The 18,847-nt window shown below is 43.7% G+C and overlaps 1 protein-coding gene across 1 annotated transcript in view; it reads left to right on the forward strand.

Moving 5' to 3' along the window:
* The window catches only part of SH3BP5 (SH3 domain binding protein 5), a 61,614-nt gene that overhangs the window by 14,566 nt on the left and 28,201 nt on the right, over nt 1-18,847 (forward strand). The window contains exon 3 of the mRNA XM_034760897.1: nt 1,030-1,158. Within this exon, the coding sequence (XP_034616788.1) occupies nt 1,030-1,158 (129 nt within the window). The remainder of the gene's footprint in view (nt 1-1,029; nt 1,159-18,847) is intronic.

An 18,847-nucleotide genomic window follows, 5' to 3' on the forward strand; every position in this document is an offset into this window, starting at 1 on the left:
CGTTGTAAAATGGTGCCCCTTCTGCAAAATACCATAAAGGGCCTTCAGTTCTTGGTGCAGTTAATGACAGTTGAGAGATCTCAACACAACATGGGATTGGGCCTTGAGATGGCAGGACCCACTGTGACCCAGGTCCAGTTTACAGAGCAGAAATGCTCAAAGAAGTGACCAGAAATCTGAAAACTGCCTTGAAAGTCTCTTTAAATTCCTTAGTAAACATGTAGCTGTCTGTTATGACAACTATTCCCAAGAGATGTCCGTATTCTTTCCAGAGGACACTTAAAAGGACAAGTCCAAATCTCTTTGATATAGTGCAGGGACGTGAACTGTTCTCTAGTATTAGAACAGTGATACTCAGACCTCAGTGGTTCAGGAGCCAACTTAGTGATCATCATTACCCCAAAGAGCCACAGTAGTGAGACTTAGTTTCGTTTACTTACTTACATGTGTGTATATATAATTATTCTCATAGCAAAACCGACCAAGTATTAATATTTTATCAACTACAATTGGTTAATAACCTAGTAAAAGCATCCTGATTGGTTGTTAATTAAATCACGCAGTATTTTAATATCGTATGCTGCAGAGAGCCGCAGGAGCACATTAAAGAGACACTTGCCGCTTGCGAGCTCAGTCTGAGTATCGTCGTATTAGAAAATCACACAACAGGCCAGGTGTATCTTTGTCCTTTATCCCGCTCTGAGCTCGGTGCACTGCTGCTCTTCCTCTCCCCTCCTTGGCATTTCCCTTTCTGGCTTATGCTGTCCTGATGTTTTTATATATGCTGCTTTCTGAGGAGATGTTCTGACATCCAGAATGGAAATATTTGCTCTTAGGTGCATTACAGGGTACTGGATATTATTATGATGGAACAGTTCTAGCTTAAGACTAATGACAGCCACTATCCTAACATTCTTGGCTGCTCTTTGACTCCTAATCAAGATCCCCACACTAGGAACAACCGACGAAGAGAAGTAAAATTACACAAACACTCTAATTTTTCTTTTATCTTTTCTTCCCCTCTTGTAGGATGCACGCCAAAAATTCCGCTCTGTGCTGGTGGAAGCTACAGTGAAACTAGATGAACTAGTAAAGAAGATTGGAAAAGCTGTGGAAGACTCTAAACCTTACTGGGAGGCTCGGAGAGTAGCCAGACAGGTGAGAACTCTCTTCTAAGCTTATGCTGGTAACTGGATCACAGTGCGACACACACTGGAAAGTACACACTGGATGCATCACATGGGTACTATTTATAGCACCCTAAGTGTAGGCATTTGGCTGATGCTTTGATAGATGTCTGGGGTTGCATGCTTGCCATATGAATTGGTGGCAAAATCTGTTCCCACCCCACACAACAACTGTGTGCGCACTCTAGTCCAAAAACAACCATATAAACATACACTATCAATAGTAAAAGGCTTGTTTTATTCTCTAGCACTAATAATGGCCTTTCAGACAGTAAAAGACTTACTCAGGTTCCTTCCTCTCAGCAGTTAATTGCTCTAAAACTAGTTATAGAGCTTGAATTCCTGTCTCTTGAGTCTCTCTCTCAAAGCTTAATGCTAAGTACTAAAATTGAAGGGTATTGGAATTTGTTCAACCCCACTCCTCCTCCTCCCCCACAACCAAGAGAATTCTGCTCTGATTTTTCCTGGTAAGTATAAACACAATATTCTCTGAAATGGGTGAATATTCAGGGATGTCTATACTCTCCTCTCTGACATGAATTATGGCGCTTATGTGACCGTTTTGGGTAATATCACCCAAACTTGGATGTTTAAAGTTAAGCACTTAAATCTGTTAACTTCATTACTGGGGCTTGGAAAATCCCAGTTGCCCGGGGCAGGTGAATGGGCTGAGTTGGGCTCGGGAGCAGAATGGCTGGAGCTGCTGGCTGTAAAGGGAGTGAGAGCTCCTGGAAGCACAGAGGTAACTTCTCTTTCTCAAGATAGGAAGTGCATGTGCAATATTTGTGCAATACATATATTTTTATATCAAGCATGTTTTTATAGTTCTACAAAAATGACTTAGTAAAAACCAAACTTAAAACTTTGTAAGTTACTCCCTTACAAGTCAATGGTAGATGTGGGTGCTTTGTACTACTGAAAATTGGACCACTTTGTTAGGTACATAACTTCAGGCACCAGGTTACAAAAATGTCCATTGTGACTGGAACTTGGCAGCTACTGCTGAGTCCCTGCAAATGACAATTTATTTCTACTTCATTGGTTCCCAAACTTTTTACTAAGGTGACCCACCCCCTGGGTTTTGTCTCTTTTTGTGATCCGTCATTAAAGGCATGCACCCTCTGCCCTGGCACCGCAACCCTAATCCTGGCCCAATGCAGAGGGGAGGCATGATGGTGGTGCAGAGGTTTGGAGAGTAAGCTCACTCTGTGGCAGCAGCGCCTGTCCTGCAGGGTGGCCTAGCTGCCAGCTCCAGGCATTGCGATCCCATGTACGAGGTTGTGGTGTCTGGAGTGGGGAGCTGAGCCCTGTCCCCCAGGACGGGGTGAGTGTAAGACATTCTCACCCTTCAAACCACTACATCCCCCCAGCCCCACCCGCATTGGGCCAGAAGTATATGTTGCTTAGAGCCTGGTCATGTGTAGATCCGGCCCTGGACATGGTGGTGACTCATCTAGAACCTTCCTGTAACCTATGGTGGGTTGAGACCCACCATTTAGGAAACACTGCTCTGCCTATTTGCTGTCTGTAAAAGCCCTTTAGTTATGCTAGCTAGAGCATCTTGTGAAAGGAGAGGTTTGCGCTCTGTTAAAGATCTTATTTCCAAAACATACATGTAACCATTGCATTTAAAAAAATGTGGATAACACTGAAAAAAATTTACAGGATTGCAATATTAATAGTCCAGTAATGACCGATTCATCAGTAGAGATTACCATATTTATTCAGTTCATTCTGTTAGGCTTAAGTAAAATGCTATCTTTTCCAGACTTGTCCACTAACTCAGACTAATAGTGTGCTGCGTTATTTAGATGCTTTGATACTGTCGCCTTTTTGGAGGCTTATCTTCTAGCTATTTATAGCCTGCTTCCCAACAAAAACCTTATTTATCATTTGTATTGTGGTAGAGTCGGGTGGTCCCAGCTGTTAATTTTGATTCCCAGAGGTGTAGAGGAGTGATGGGAACTAAAGCACCTCCCCCTTATTTGTCTAATTACCTTTTATATATTAATAATTATATAACCTATGAATTCTCTTCATTCACCCAAACACCATAGAATTATTATAGTTCCCTCCCAACTTGAGCACAAGGCTGTCCACAGATGAAATAGTTAAGTTGAAAATACTTGCTCCCTCTTCAGAGTCGGCGTGGAGAGTGGGAAGTGTGTTTTTCCTTCTTTTCATTGAAGGGAAGTGTAAATTGGATCCATAAATTCTTGTCTTCTGGGAACAAAGATCTGTCTTGCTGCTGACATTCTGACTAGCTGAAATGCCCAATTGTCCCAAGTAACTTGGATTCAGAATGCTCCATGGTTGCCACCCCCTCTTCTGAGTTGTCTGATGCAAGCTGTGTTGAGTCATGATGAGATGGTTGGCTTCAGTAGTGCACTGACATTATTCTCCTATGAAAACATTGGTAGTGCCTTTATTAAGGCGAAGCCAGTCACAGTGGGGTAAGGCAAGGGTTCTGACATGAAGCATAAAAAACAAATTAAATCAGGCTTCTAATTAAGGATGTATTTACTGTTCCTCAGGGCAGCCTGAGAACCCTGAGACCTCCTGTCCCTACCCCATCTTGTGCAATTTTATACTGACAGGAAAACTTCAAGAACTCAAGACTAATGAATCTCCTAAGTAAGAATCCTGTAATGTTTTGTCTGTATGATATATTTCAGGAGAAAGTCAGCTTTGTCTGTCTGAGATGAAGCTCTAGTACAATGTAACGATGATCACTTGGGGCTAGGAGTTGGGTTTTCTGTACTTCCAATCCATTGCGTGGAGCCGGGATGTAGATTATTGGCACCAAAGCATTAACGTTAAATTTGTAATGGGGCCAAAGTGACCTGGCAAACTGAGGACCTGAAAACCTTGCGGGGAATGTTAAGGTCTGTGGCAGGGATGTTTTACTATTTTGTACATTAACTATTAAAATATATCTTAGTGAGGGGTCTTTGGGGAGGAAAATGTACTGCCTGGGAAGCTGAGCATATAAAAGGGTTTAGCACTTTTCTTCTGGCTTCAGAAGGGAGGTTGGCTAAGATAGCAGCACAGCATTTGCACTGCCTTAATCAGGAGCACCAAGATTAGATGATTTAGCTACATCATGGGCTAGCAAGTCAACATTGTCATTGCAACTCATCACATTTTTTTCCAATGTGTGCATCTTGTTTGTGTGAAATCTGTTGTTCCTAGCCTGCTGCCATAGATAATTGGTCTGAGAATGATATTTAATTGCAAATGGAATGGAGAAATGAATGGAGGAGAGGAAATCACAAGAATACATTAATGGTTTAATCACGGGGACAGGGCCTGATGCCGTGGAGAGTTTAGGAAGAGTTGAAGCTGCTTAGCACCTCTCAAGATTGGGCCCAGACTCTTTCACTGTACAAGGATTTTCTGCAAGTCTTGATTCATCAGCTGGCTGAGAATTTGGGAATGGTGTGTTGCCACCATAGATGTTCCTGTCAGTCACTGCGGAATAACACACTATGCAAAAGCAAGCGTGGTCACCCTAGTACCTGTTTCAGAGTAGCAGCCGTGTTAGTCTGTATCCGCAAAAAGAACAGGAGTACTTGTGGCACCTTAGAGACTAACAAATTTATTAGAGCATAATAAATGTACCTAGTACCTGGGAAGCACAGGCGGTGAATCAGAGAGGTTTGATTTCCAACTGTTATGTGGAGCCTTGAGCATATTAAAATGGTGATGCCAAGCTCAGTGAGGTGTTGAAGCTTAATTTTCTAATGTATGTAGAAGTGCTTTGATGCCCTTGGCTGGAAGATGCTACAGAAGAGTAAAGTATTATCCTTCATGTGATCCTCATGCGATTGCCAAGCTAAGAACCAGTGACTTGAACATGCAATAATGGGCTGCTCCACTTCTGATGGGGAGGGGAAAATTAAGCAATTAAGCAAGCTGGCTTAATGAAGCTAACCAGAATAATACAGAATAAAACCCTGGTAATGTGAACCCTGAGGATAATGGGAGCTACAGTACAGCACTCTTGATACCTTCTCATTCCCTGATTCTTCCAAACTCCGTAGTGATTCAGGGTGTAGGAGGAGTTGAACACTGTGGCAGCTCTAGCATTGAGCTTGGTTGCAGTTTGTTCTCGGCGCAGCTTTCACAGAGGACCATTAGAAAACTTGTTGCTGGCAAAAAGAGGTGAACGACGTGTGCCAAGTCATATCTATGTATATCTCTCTCACTACAGTACCTTTCAGAAATGTTGGGAGGAAGATTCATGGAAAGGAATGCATGTTTATTTCTTCTTAGGTCTTGCACTTCTTCCCTGGCCCAGCTCTGTGACCAATTCTCTTGTAATAGTCTTGGCTTATGTTCTTATGTAACATCTCTTTGTTGCAAACTAGACCCTATGTGCATTAGAAACAATCTATACAGAGATCACTTCACCACAAAATGCAACCGTATTTGGAATGTGAAACCTTGTTGCTTTTGTCTGTTTAGAAGGCAAAGAGCTGAGGTCCATTCATATTGACTAGCAAACTTTTCTTGGCTAAAGGAAGGGGGAGAGAAATTTGAGAAGCAAAAATTACATGTCAGCAAAACTGTGACAGACTTGTATTCATATTTGGCAGCCTGCCATGGAGTTAGTGAAAAGCAAAACTACTGGCACAGATGCAGTAGACAAACTAACTGACCTCTTCTGGTTGAAGGAGTGTGTTTAACCACTTAACATCTACAAAAGAAGGAAATTGGATACAGTGAATCTTTTAAATGTCTTGAATTTTTGCAAATCCTTTCAATAAAAACAAACCAAAAAAAAAAAAAAGGTATGACCTACAGCCAAAACCCATGATTCAGCAGTATTGTTGTAAGGTATAGTGCAGGGGTCTCAAACTCAAATGAGAGCCACATGAGGACTAGTACATTGGCCCGAGGGCCACATTACTGACACCTCCCTCTCCCCCCGCCCCCCGCTGCCCTCGGCCCTGCCCCCACTCCACCCCTTCCATGAGGCCCTGCCCCTGTCCTGGCTCTTCCCACCCCTTCCCCAAAATCCTCACCCCAACTCTGCCCCCTCCCTGCCCCCAGGGGGCGCAGGAGGGGAGTGGGGTGTGGTGGGGGCTCAGGGCAGGGAGTTGGGGTGTGGGGTGCAGGAGGGGTGAGGGTACAGCAAGGGGTCAGGGTGCAAGGTGCGGCAGGGGGCTCAGGGCAGGGGGTTGGGGTGCAAGAGGAGTGTGGGGTGCAGCAGGGGGATCAGGGCAGTAGGTTGGGGTGCAGCAGGGGGCTCAGGGCAGGGGGTTGGTGCAGGAGGGGTGCAGGGTATGGCGGGGTTGGGGCGCAGGAGGGGTGCGGCCTGGGGCTCAGGGCAGTGGGTTGGGATGCAGGAAGGGTGAGGGGTGAGGCAGGGGGTCGGGGTGCAGGGGGTTCGGCTGCAGGAGGGGTTCGGGGGGGGGCAGGACCTGGCCTGGCACGTACTGGGGGCAGGACAGGCTCCCTGCCCCCGCAAGAGGCTGGAAGGTGGGGAAGGGGGGGCGGAGGGGCTGTGTGTTTCTGTTGCTTGAGGCACTGCCGCCAGCAGCTCCCATTGGCCGCGGTTCCCTGTTCCTGGCCAATGGGAGCTGCTGGGGGCTCTGCCTAAAGCAACAGAAACACACAGCCCCTCCGTCCCCCCCTCCCCACGTTCCAGCCTTTTCCCGGAGCTGCTCAAGGAGCCTGCCCTGCTCCCAGTGCACGTCTGGCCACCACTCTGGTAAACATTGGGGGAGAGCGGGGGGGCTGCGAGGGGGTCGCAGAAAATTACCCCGCGGGCCGCGTGTTTGAGACCCCTGGTATAGCGTGTTTGGATAATTACTGTAACTTCTTAAATGGGGGATAACTGCATTCATCTTAGATGCAATATTGCTGCTAGCAAACTACAGTTCTTCTCATATTCACAACCATTTAGCTCATAAATAAAACGGGTGCAAATAGCATGACAAAGCCTGTGAGAACTAGCATTGGAACAGAATTAACAGCAGCTTCTCGAACAAGGATGACTAAAGCTCAACGCTTGTGAAGTGATTATGAAGGGCCCTTGAGAGTACTTCCTTGGATATTCTTTGTAAATGTTCTTTCTGTTCAGTAAAAGTGACTGTGTGTGACCTTTTTGTTTTTTGGCACGCTATGAGACCAATCCACAACCTGCGTATTGGGTCGCTTGTCTATAGTGTGGCTATAATAAGGGTTCCATATAGGAGCGAATGCTTGAAGGGAGACTGTAGAGTGGGAGCTGCTCTTGCAGCCCTGTATTGAATGCTACAGACTCTCCTGCTAAGAAGTGGAAATAAATGGCTTAAGACTGCTGTAGGAAGGCAGGCATAATGGTTTGAAAAGCCTCATCACCTGTGCAGAGGAGCCACTTATGTGGCTAAGAAGTGGCTTAGATCTGAAGTGGATCTCAGAAGTGCATTGTGACAGGGTTAGTAGTAGTATACATCCTTTTTAAAGAGGTCCTGCAAAGTGGAGAGTCCTTTCTAAAATGCTGGGTTCCTGTAACTGGAGAGCCCATATTGAGGGAAGAGAGAAATGGGACTTGGGGTTCTTTTAACTTTCCCCTGCCACATTTGGCAGCTCTGAAGGGCAGTCGGAGCATTTCTTGAGGCAGGACAGAACCGTTCCAGGAAGTGGTGGCTGAAACAGCCCTGAAGGAAAAAGGAGGCTTACCTCAGAGCCAACTTCCAAGCTTCTCTGGCCTATCTGGAAATGTAGGGGAGCCTGACAACTGAAGGGAGTTGCTAGTGGGGGGGAAATCGATGTGACGAGTGCAAGGAGAACCGTTCAGCTGGATCTGCGTATAGCATCAAGGTTTCTGGAGTTAGTGTGGGCTGTGACTGATTCTTAAACTGGACCTTTATTTCAGCTCTTTCTCTCCCACACCCTCCCAGTATTTTATTCCCTGTGGACCTGCTCTGAAGGGCAATGTTTTTTCTCTAGTGACTACTTCCTTTTCATTATGAAGCACGTCATTAAATCTTAATGCTCCCCTCCTGCCACCCCTATGGGGAATTGAGGGCAGGGTGACGTCAGTCTTCCTGTGAAACACGGAGTTCCCTTGGCACAGCAGCGAGGGAACCTTCAGCACAGATTTGTCTCCCTTCTTGTTTTTGAGACTCAGTGCAGTGTGTACACTGGCTGTGTGACTAGGCACCAATTCAGCTCAAAGCCCAGGATGAATTATGGCAAGAAAGGGAGTTGGACATGATAGCACTGTTTAGGGAGGGAAGTCACTCCCTGCTTTTCTGCTAAGGAATAGAGTAGAAATAAACGCTCCTTCTCTAGTTAAAGCAGGATGCCCTCTGGGTTAGGGAAAGGAAATCTTTTGTCACACTCTAAATTTGATGGAGTGCCTTTTGTGCTGCCTTAGAGATATCAGATCAACATCAGTTAATCACTGTATAGTGTATTCTGAATACAGGAGCCAGTCAAGTTTCAGTGTGGTAGTTCCCATCCTGCTTTCAAGCACATCAGGCTAGACACATCACAGTCTCTGGTCCGATCATTCCTGCATAACATTCTGTTTTGCTGCTGCTTCAGGGCACAGATATATGTGTGACCAGAGAAAGGGAGGTCACAGAGACTTTATTTGGTTAGACAATTAGGCATTGGGTGACAGACTTAACTTTTCTTTAGGCCTTGATTTAACATTTATTCATTGGGTTTGCCAGCTGGCTGAGTAGAAGAATGTTGGGTGTCTTGGACAAATTTTAAACCAGCAGGAAGACAATGGATACTTCCCAGTGAGACTTGAAAAGTCACCACTGGAGAGCCGCTTGGTGAACTAAAGATCCTGAATATATTCCTCCCCATTAGGCGGCTGTTATTGAGTAGGAGGCTGCTCTGACTAGCAAGTATGGGGAGTTTTATTTATTCTTAACATAGAAGCCATGCAAAGAATGGCCCAGGATAGAAGGATGAGGCAGAGGCTAGTTTGTGCCCTACATGTTTGGTGGTGCAGGAAGGGTTGAGATTTGGATATTGAGTAGTTTAGCTGCAGAAATAAAAGAACCACAATCTCAAGTAAGATAATTTGTCATAACATCATTGGAAAGAAGATAAATGTCACTGGCAGGACTGTGGAAGACCTGTCCGTATTTCTTCCCTCCCCATCTAGTCTTTGCTTGAGTTTTGATTAGGTAAAGAGTGTTCTGGGCTGCTATGACATTTGGGTTGCAATCCAGACTAGTGACGGGCTGTGTCACCACCTGTGTGCAACCTTGGGTGCCTCACAATGCCTAGCTGATGTTACTCCCAGCCTGGGCCTCTCACAAACAGCATGCAGGTCATGCTCTGAGTGTCTGTGTGTAGCTCCAGTCCTGGTCCAGCAACTCTGGCTCCAGCAGCCTGTCAGCTACATAGCAGCCACACTCACAGCAGAGTGACCCCAACGTGCTCCCAGGCCTGGATTTCCCCCCCAAAACATGTGTGCTGTTCTGCATTGCCCAGCCCTCTCCTTGACAGTTTGGATATTAAAGGTCCATTGCTGCTGTAAGGGGGTCAGTATCCAACAGTTTGCTGCTTTAATTGGAGTTACCCAACAGTTCACTTTAAACACAACACTGGATTAGTTTTGATTAAAGAATAAAACAAGTTCATTTAACTACAAAGAGAGAGGTTTTAAATGAGTACAGGTTACAAGGTATTATAGTCAGAAATGGTTACAAGAGAAATAGAGAAAACGCTTTCTAGGAACTAAAACGTAACAAACGAGACTTGATTTAAGGTTGAAATCTTACCACAGGTTCCCAGCAACGTAGTTGACCAAATTCTCAAGTCAGGATTGGCCCTCAAAGTCCAAAGGGCTGGTTCCTTTTTCATCTTAGGTGAAAGAGAGTGTGAGAGAGAAAGAAAGAGAGTTTCTGGGGGGGTGTTTGCCCCTCACTTTTATAGTCCAGTCATCTGAGGGTTAGTTACCCTTAGATAAAATTCCTTCCCACTGAGAGGATGGAGGGATGGAGACTCATGGTGAAAGAAGTTCCGGGTTGATGTTTGTTAAAATGCTAATTGCTTTGCAAAGAATGGCTGCTTGACTGGTGATGGCCAGCCAACTTTGACACCTCACTAGAGGCATCAGCTTGTCTTTTGTCTTTGAGAAACAGGTGTGCCCTCCTCCCCAGACTTGTCTGGTAAGCACACTTCAGTCATAATTTCAGCTTATGTTCATAACTCTTAATATGCATCGTGTCCATACATTTCACCATATTATTGACCAGCCAGTTTTTAGTTTTCAAATGATACCTCACAAGGCATATTTTGCACAAAGGTCATTACAGTAGCGTGTAGGGTGGAATATAGGGGGGGTATTCAATCGCAGCTGCTACTTCAAAAAAAAAAATTTGTTGCTGCAAACAATTTAAAATCTATCCTTAGGTAAGCTTCTCGCAACTGCTGCTATCCAGGCTCCAGACCTACAGGTAGGTCTGCTTGTATTCCTGACTGCTCTTGGACCTCTTAAACATATTTTATGGTCTGTAAGTACCAACCACCTTCTTTGCAGTGGAGTAGAATTGGCTAAGCTTTGCCTTCAGAGCACACTCTTGCTGCTCATTACCCAACCAAAGGATTTGGACACTGTTGGTTGATGTGAGGCTTTCCAAGGACTGAGCACATGTCCTTGTAGTTGAGACTGGAATCCCAAAGTCTTCATGTTTCATGCATTTTTCTTTTCGCTTATGCTAGGATCTCTGGTAGGGAAGTGTTTACAGATCCTTAATGTCAACCCTCTGAGAACCTGCTGCTGCTTTGATGATTAAATGAGATGTGATTATAGTGTGCAGCCTGGTTCACTGAACACTTATTATTTCAAGTAATTATAAAGAGAAATGTACTATGGCAGTCCACTTAAATCTTGCAGCATCTGTTTTTAGGACTTCAGTAGGGAAGGCTGCTGTCAGATGCAAAGAAGCATGTTGGCTGGCTACTGTGAACTTTAACAACCAATTATAAAATATAACCTTAGACTTACTGTATGTGCTATAGAGATTTTGTTGTGCAGGGTTTTATATTCTAGATGAAGAACTCCGTATTTCATCCTGGCATTCTAGCTCTCTTCTTGACGATAAGGATTTCTTATAAAACTGGCCAAGTTACTGTAAACCCATCTTTCAAAGAGAGGGAGGGACAGTTCTATATTTTATTTTTGGCCATGCTGAAATACACCACTAACAGATGGTGCTGGCTGCACAAGAAGGCAGTCTGTACAGTATTAGTGAGTATAGCATGGCAGTCTTTGGTGCCATAGGCATGCTAAATAAGGGAATAACCTCAGTCTGACTTGCAACCGGAGACAATCCCGCTCTAACAAGCAAGGATTGGATGTGTGATGCATCTTCTGGGATCTCCATATATGCCCTATTCAAATGCATCACAAAGAGCATAATTTATTTGACAATGGAGTGGGGAGAATGAAGCCTCAGTTTTATCAAGCAATCGCAAACAGCTTTTGAGTGGCTAAGAGCATGATGGAGGGGAATAGGCTTGATGGCTTATCAACCACTAGAGTAGGACTGGAGAACTTGGCCTTCATGAGAACATCTGAAATTAGAGCTTCCAATGATGTCTGTGCATAGGTGCTGTCATAGCAGAAGGGGCCTCCAGTTTATAAAGTCCCCTTCTTGTCAGGCCTATGGCAGTGCCACGTAATTGACACAGGCCCCCTCTGTTACTTGACTGAATTCTTTAAATACGCTGTTTTTGTCCAGATTAAAATTGTTGTTTTTTTCTTTAAGAGGCCCTAGAAGATGGTTATCTCTTGAATGCACGAAAGCAACTGCATACATGATGTGAGCAGAGGCGGCAGGCTGAATTAGATGCCACACTGGGTTAGTGTGTGAGCCTTGTTATTTCTGGAAATGTGGCTTCAGATTTGGGCTAGGTGATGAGGGATTTGAGTGTGATGATCTTGGCTTAGTCTGCAGCAGGCCTACTTCTCTGTCTAGCAGAGGTGTGTGGGGACACTTTGCCTTAGAACCATTGCTGTAAGCAGTGATAGAAATCTCTCAAAATTTGCTACGGTGCCCTAGCCTTGCCTTGCTTTCCCTGTCCCATCTTGCAAAAAATTGCCATGGATGTAAACGAGCTGAGGTCCAGGGGACAATTGGAGCTGTAACAATTCAGCCTCCAGAAGAAGGAAAAAACCAAGATATTTAACCAAAAGCAGGAGTCCGATAAAGTAGGGACATCTGGTCATTGTATTCCACAGGCATTTCCATTATTTATGGTGCAGGGAGGAAATAGTTTGCTCCCAAGATGTTGGAGGTCTAACGGTTGGGCTGAAATGACTTTTTTAAAAGGTCCCTAAACCCATCTTTGAAAAGTCAAGTTTAACCTCTGTGCAGTGTAATAGCTCATTAATGGCAGCTTCAAAGATACCGAAATGTTTCAAGCTCTTGATAGGAATAGCAGAGAAATTGGATGTTCTGATAGTAATGCAGAGAATAATTGTAGACTTTTATGTAGCTCAGTAAAGATTCTCGTAAATCTGCCATTAAGGGACAGGCTTTGAATTTTATAAGCGATTGATTTGCGTGTGTGTGGAGAGGGGTCGTTCTATATTTGAGATGACTCATCCCAGTCCCTTTAATCTGACTCCTTTTTTTTTTGTTTTGTTTTTGAGGAGGAGAGGATGGTTGAGGAGAGTATTTTTTTTCTTTTAAGCACACATTGTGCTCTCTGGAATGTTTGAATGTATGACGGATGCTGTAGAAAAGTAACATTATCATCTTATTTGAATAACATTTGACTTCAGTATGAAGTATGACAGCACATCCGTCCAAAATAATGGACATTGAGTGGCTGCTATATTCAGTTAATTCTGGTAGCTAGAAAGAGTGCTTGTTTGCTTAGGACTCATTGGCTGTCAAATAGGTAAACCCACCCCGGTAATAATTAAGAAGGGCTCACCATGGTGCAGATATAGTGACTGCTTTCGCTGGACAATGAGTGTGCACAAGCGCTAAAAGCCTTGGATAGTGCTAAAGGTAGCCCAAAACCAGTTTGGGAGTGACCCTGCCCCATGTTGCAAATAATTAAATATGGCAACTCCGGTGATGATCTAGCAGAGTACATAGTGTTCTTTCTTGTACTTTACTTAGTATCTTAACTAAATGAGTAATTACTTACTTAAGAGATGATAGCCAAAATGGAGGTATATGAAACTTCCTATTTGTCTCTGAACAGTCTAGCTGGGAGCCAGTTAATTATTTTTGAGTAGTAAGCAAGTATTGGCTAGTAGCAAGACAAATTTTAAACACTTGTTTAAAGATTAGCAGGCAAGAAATACATGGGTTTCACATTAACAAACAAATTAGCTTAGAGCAGTGACCTTGGGCTATAACATGTGGTTTCCCAGTTCCTTATGTAAAGAAATAGTTACATTCTCTTTATGTTTCAGTCAAGGGCTTTTTATAAAAAGGAATTGTGTATGCCCCTTACAGAACCTCAGGGTTACGAACACCTCGGTAATGGAGATTGCTCGTAACTCTGAACAAAACATTTGTTAGTCTCTAAGGTGCCACAAGTACTCCTGTTCTTTTTGCAAAACATTATGGTGGTTCTTTCAAAAGTTTACAATTGAGCATTGACTTAATGCAGCTCTGAAACTTTACATGCAGAAGAAAAATTGTGGTTTCCCTTTATTTTTTTTAGTAGTTTACATTTAACACACTACTGTGCTGTATTTGTATTTTTTTTTTTTTTGTGTGTGTGTGTGTCTACTGCTTCTTGATTATGTACTTCTGGTTCCAAATGAAGTGTGTGGTTGACTGGTCAGTTCGGAATTCTGAGGTTCTACTGTGGTTGGGATATACTGTAAGATCCAAAGTAAAATGACTGATGAATAGTTCTATAAGGACCTACGCAGTGTACAGGTTGACTACACTGTACCTTTTGTATTTTTTCTTAATTTTAATACACATATTAAGTTCTCTGCAGCATCTGAATTTGCAGATTGATTTTTTTCTCACTGATGCCAAACTTGCATCCTCCTTACTGACCAATGTAAAACTGGAAGCTGCTTTAAAAACATTTTAAAATAACTTCTCTGCATTGACCGTAATGGAATCCTTGCCTGTTGCTATATTAGGTCCTAGTCCTGCACGCACTTATGCACACAAGTCACTTAAATGAGTCCCCTTACAGTTACAATGTGTGTAAGTGTGCACAGGTTCAGGCCCTTGGTGAATAAAATTGGCCAAGGAGGAGAAATTCTGTTGCGGTACAAGCAGATTTATCCCACTCGTAGCCCTTTCTGTGCCTCTTCTTGGCAACTCTTGAGTTTTGTCATTAGTTATGCACATACAGTTGGAGATTATAGCTGTCGCAATGGATCCTTAGTTGTCCGTTAACCTTGAAGGAGTGCTGTAGCCGGGCTGCAGTATGGCTTTGTATAAATGAATTGGTCTGCCAGCTTGCAGGGTTGTGTAACTTGGAAGGCTTTTAAAAAAAAAAATGTGGATGAAAGGAAAGAAAGAAGAATGAATATGCTGTCTTTTTGGTTTAATATTCTTAATCTCTGTTTTTTGTGTTGGTGGGAGTTGATGTAATATCAGCATCGTTGTATGTATTGGAAAAGATGCCTTTTGTGACAATAATAGGGACATTTGGCTCCAGTGGTAGAGAAGCCACTTAGCATGTGGGGTGAACATGGGCCAATAACTGCATCCTCCAGCATAAACGTTTTGGAAATACCTTTAATTTGGAAGAGAATTGGCAAAGAGGGAGGGCACAGCACACAGACCTTTAATACAGGAGTAGAAGTTTTAAAAAAAAAAGTGGGGTGGTAGTGGGGGGACGAATTTACTGATATACACAAAAGGACAAGACTAGGAATAATGACCTCGACCTCCATCTTGAACATTCAAGTTATGGTGGCAGACTGAAGAAAATTCTCCACTGCAGTTTGGCAGTGGCTTCCAGGAGAAGCTGTGAGGCATAAAAGCTAGATGGATTCAAGAGAGGATTGTATTTTGTACTGAAAGAAATAGAGCAACCCATCCTTTTGCTTGGGGAAGGACTGGATGACTTCATCAGCCCTAAAATGCACCTATGATGAATGGAGATCTCCACAGATAGAGCGTGTTCTCAGTGTCGAGCCAATTTTATTTTAAACATATAATGAAAGGAGGTATGAATGACTGCAGGACCATTAAACATTAAATGTGTTGCTCAGGGTTTTAGTAGCTCAACTTCTGTTAAAGTCAGTGGGAGAATTGTGCAGCTAAAACCCTTGATTTTGGACTTCAGAAACCTAATTCATAACATTACTTTATTGGATTAACCAGGTGAAATTCTAAGAGCCCTTTATCCTGCACATGGTCTTCTAGAAAGTGAAAACCTTTTTTCCCAGCACCCAGGGTCGGCTGTCAGCCAACTCTTTATGGAGAACTTCTGACCTTCAGTTGCAGTGACCTCTTTACCAGGACAGACGAAACTTATTGGAAGAACAAATAGTTACGACTTCCCAGTAAGCCGCGGAGGATATTTTTGGGACCGAGATTTATGCTCTTCTAATGTGTTTTATCAAAGGCTCGGACCTAACCTTGTTTAAAGATCATCTGAAGATTTTGCTATATCCACTAGATACCAAAGTCAAAGGCAGATAGCTAGTAGCTTAATTTAAAATATTACTTGCCCACAGGGGTTTAGGATTTATAAAATGCATTTATTCACTCGGCGTGAGCAGCTGGAGCTTTTTAGCTGTCGTGAGCCTGCCTGTCAGACTGCCTTAACAGTGAACTGGCACTGGGCTGGCAAAAACATTTCTTATCCACTAATCTTGGCACAAGGCACAATGTGTTCATGATGTGCACTTCTACCAGAAATTAAATGCTCTCTAATGTTTTAGGGCTCTGGCAGCTAAGAAGACCTGCTTAAGGACTGTAGGTTGTAAGCTGACTGAAAGCAGCAAGGGATTGGGTGGATCTGTGTGCGTAGGAAGTACCTAACCACTGCTTCGGAAAGCAGTGTGCCAAGTCTGCTCAGAGCTGGTAGTGAAACACATCCTTACTGTTGTGGCTTCTGATTTTTCTAGGCTAATCGAGAAGCTCTAGCATGAATATATTTATCCACCATCACTGTGCGGTAAAACACATTTCTGAAGTGTGATCTAACAGGGAAGAAGTCGAAAGAGCTTGCTACCATTTCAGAAGCTTTTGAGGGGAACTGAACATGGTTTTTACCTTTTGAAACTCTTGTTTAAATTAGGTGATACTTTTTCCCCTAGGGAGGCCTTGTTCTGTAACTACATATACAAATAAGCATGACGTTTAAAGTGTGAAGGCTGATACATCTGGTGCTGAGAACAAGCTGCAAACAGCTCTTTCAAAAGATTGCTGTTCTGCTTATTTCATAATCTAAAACAGAGATTAGCAGCCTTTTCCCAAGTGACCACCTTTTTCTGCCTGCAAAAACAAAATGATCTATTCTTTCTCTCTCTTCTCCCCCCCCCCCCCCCAACGTGACCCTATATTCCCGAATCCTTTGCACTGTTTCAGGTCCAAACCCCTTTCCAAATGTTAGAGACAAGCAGGGCTGGCTCCAGGCACCAGCTTAACAAGCAGGTGCTTGGGGCGGCACCTGCGGCAATTCGGGAGTGGCAGGTCCCTCACTCCCTCTAGGAGCGAAGGACCTGCCGCCGCCGATCGCGGCTTTTTTTTTTTTTTTTTGCTTGGGGCGGCAGAAATGCTGGAGCCGGCCCTGGAGACAAGGTGGGTGAGGTAATATCTTTTATTGGACCAACTTCTGTTGGTGCGGGAGACAAGCTTTTGAGTTTACACAGAGCTCTTCTTCAGGTCTGTGAAAATGTAAACTCGTGGTTTTTAGGGTGTTCTATCAGATCTGGTCAAAGCTGACATTTTTATTCAGTAGATATAAATTGGTTAATTTCATTTAAAAACTTTTGAAGTGTAACTGAAAATTTCATCTTCCCCAGTGCTGTATGCTAAAGAAATGCAGTTGCTTATGTTTGAAAGGTTTTCTTCCCAGGCAGAAGAGCTGGAAACCATTTTTTTTCATTAAAAAAAAAAAAAATAAATAAAAACTTAGACCGAATACAAAAGGCTATGATCTTCAGTTAAACAACAAAACTCACACTTTAAAAAGGGCTTCTAATGTGGTATACTAAATGGATGTCCATAGGTAGGTGAAGGTAAATGAAATGATATTGAAAGTGGTCATTACGCTTCAGTTGTGAGCTTCTGACAAACACCTCTAACCTTAAAAACAACCTAAAGATCAAAATCTCCAGATAGCTGAGTTGGTTCAGGGATAACTATAAAAAATGAGTATTCATTTTAAAAATATGGACATTTCCAGTAACTTGAAGCTAGGTTTTTTAAAAGGATTGTTTCCTATAATTTATCTTGTTAAAACCAACCATCTCTCTCTAACAAACACTTAACACCAGTCATTGGTGCCAAAATATAATAGTACAGGCTGATGAACACGTAGACTTTATAATCCCTTTTGTCTGGTCACTGGAGTTCATATGAATATGCAGCAATAGTGGCTGTATTTATATTTTATTGGTTGCCATGCCACCCATTTTTTTTCTCCCCGGTCCAGCCGCATGGGCAAATGGTTGCTGATACCACATTGGCTAAGGGTTTTTGGAAGACTGTGTAGTGTGTTTCAGACATGAAAAAACAGATGGTTCAAAACTGAGACCCTGGATTTGAACACTCCCCAATCTCAAAACAGTTTTGACTAGGATGACAATATGGTCACTTGGGCCCAGTTCTTTTAAAAAGCTTAATCTGTAAAACCAGCAGCTTTTTGAAATTTCTAAGGCCTGGTCTACACTAGGCGTTTATGTCGAAGTTAGCGCCGTTACATCGAATTAACCCTGCACCCGTCCACACCGCGAAGGTATTTAGTTCGACATAGAGGTCTCTTTAATTCGACTTCTGTACTCCTCCCCGACGAGGGGAGTAGCGCTAAATTCGACATGGCCATGTCGAATTAGGCTAGGTGTGGATGGAAATCGACGTTAATAGCTCCGGGAGCTATCCCACAGTGCACCACTCTGTTGACGCTCTGGACAGCAGTACGAGCTCGGATGCTCTGACCAGCCACACAGGAAAAGCCCCGGGAAAATTTGAATTTGAATTCCTTTTCCTGTCTGGCCAGTTTGAATCTCATTTCCTGTCTGGACATCGTGGCGAGCTCAGCAGCACTGGCAACGATGCAGAGCTCTCCAGCACTGATGGCAGTGCAAGCTCAGAATAGAAAGAGGGCCCCAGCATGGACTGATCGGGAAGTCTTGGATCTCATCGCTGTGTGGGGCGATGAGTCCGTGCTTTCCGAGCTGCGATCCAAAAGACGGAATGCAAAGATCTATGAGAAGATCTCTAAAGACATGGCAGAGAGAGGATACAGCCGGGATGTAACGCAGTGCCGCGTGAAAATCAAGGAGCTGAGGCAAGGCTACCAGAAGACCAAAGAGGCAAACGGACGCTCCGGATCCCATCCCCAGACATCCCGTTTCTACGAGGCACTGCATTCCATCCTCGGTGCGGCCGCCACCACTACCCCACCACTGACTGTGGACTCTGAGGATGGGATAGTGTCCACGGCCGGATCCTCGGACATGTTAGCGGACGGGGAAGATGAGGAAGGAGATGAGGAGGACGAGGCAGTCGACAGCGCTCACAACGCTGATT

This window comes from Trachemys scripta, chromosome 2 (genome assembly GCF_013100865.1).
Source record: "Trachemys scripta elegans isolate TJP31775 chromosome 2, CAS_Tse_1.0, whole genome shotgun sequence".
Taxonomy (NCBI): domain Eukaryota; kingdom Metazoa; phylum Chordata; order Testudines; family Emydidae; genus Trachemys; species Trachemys scripta.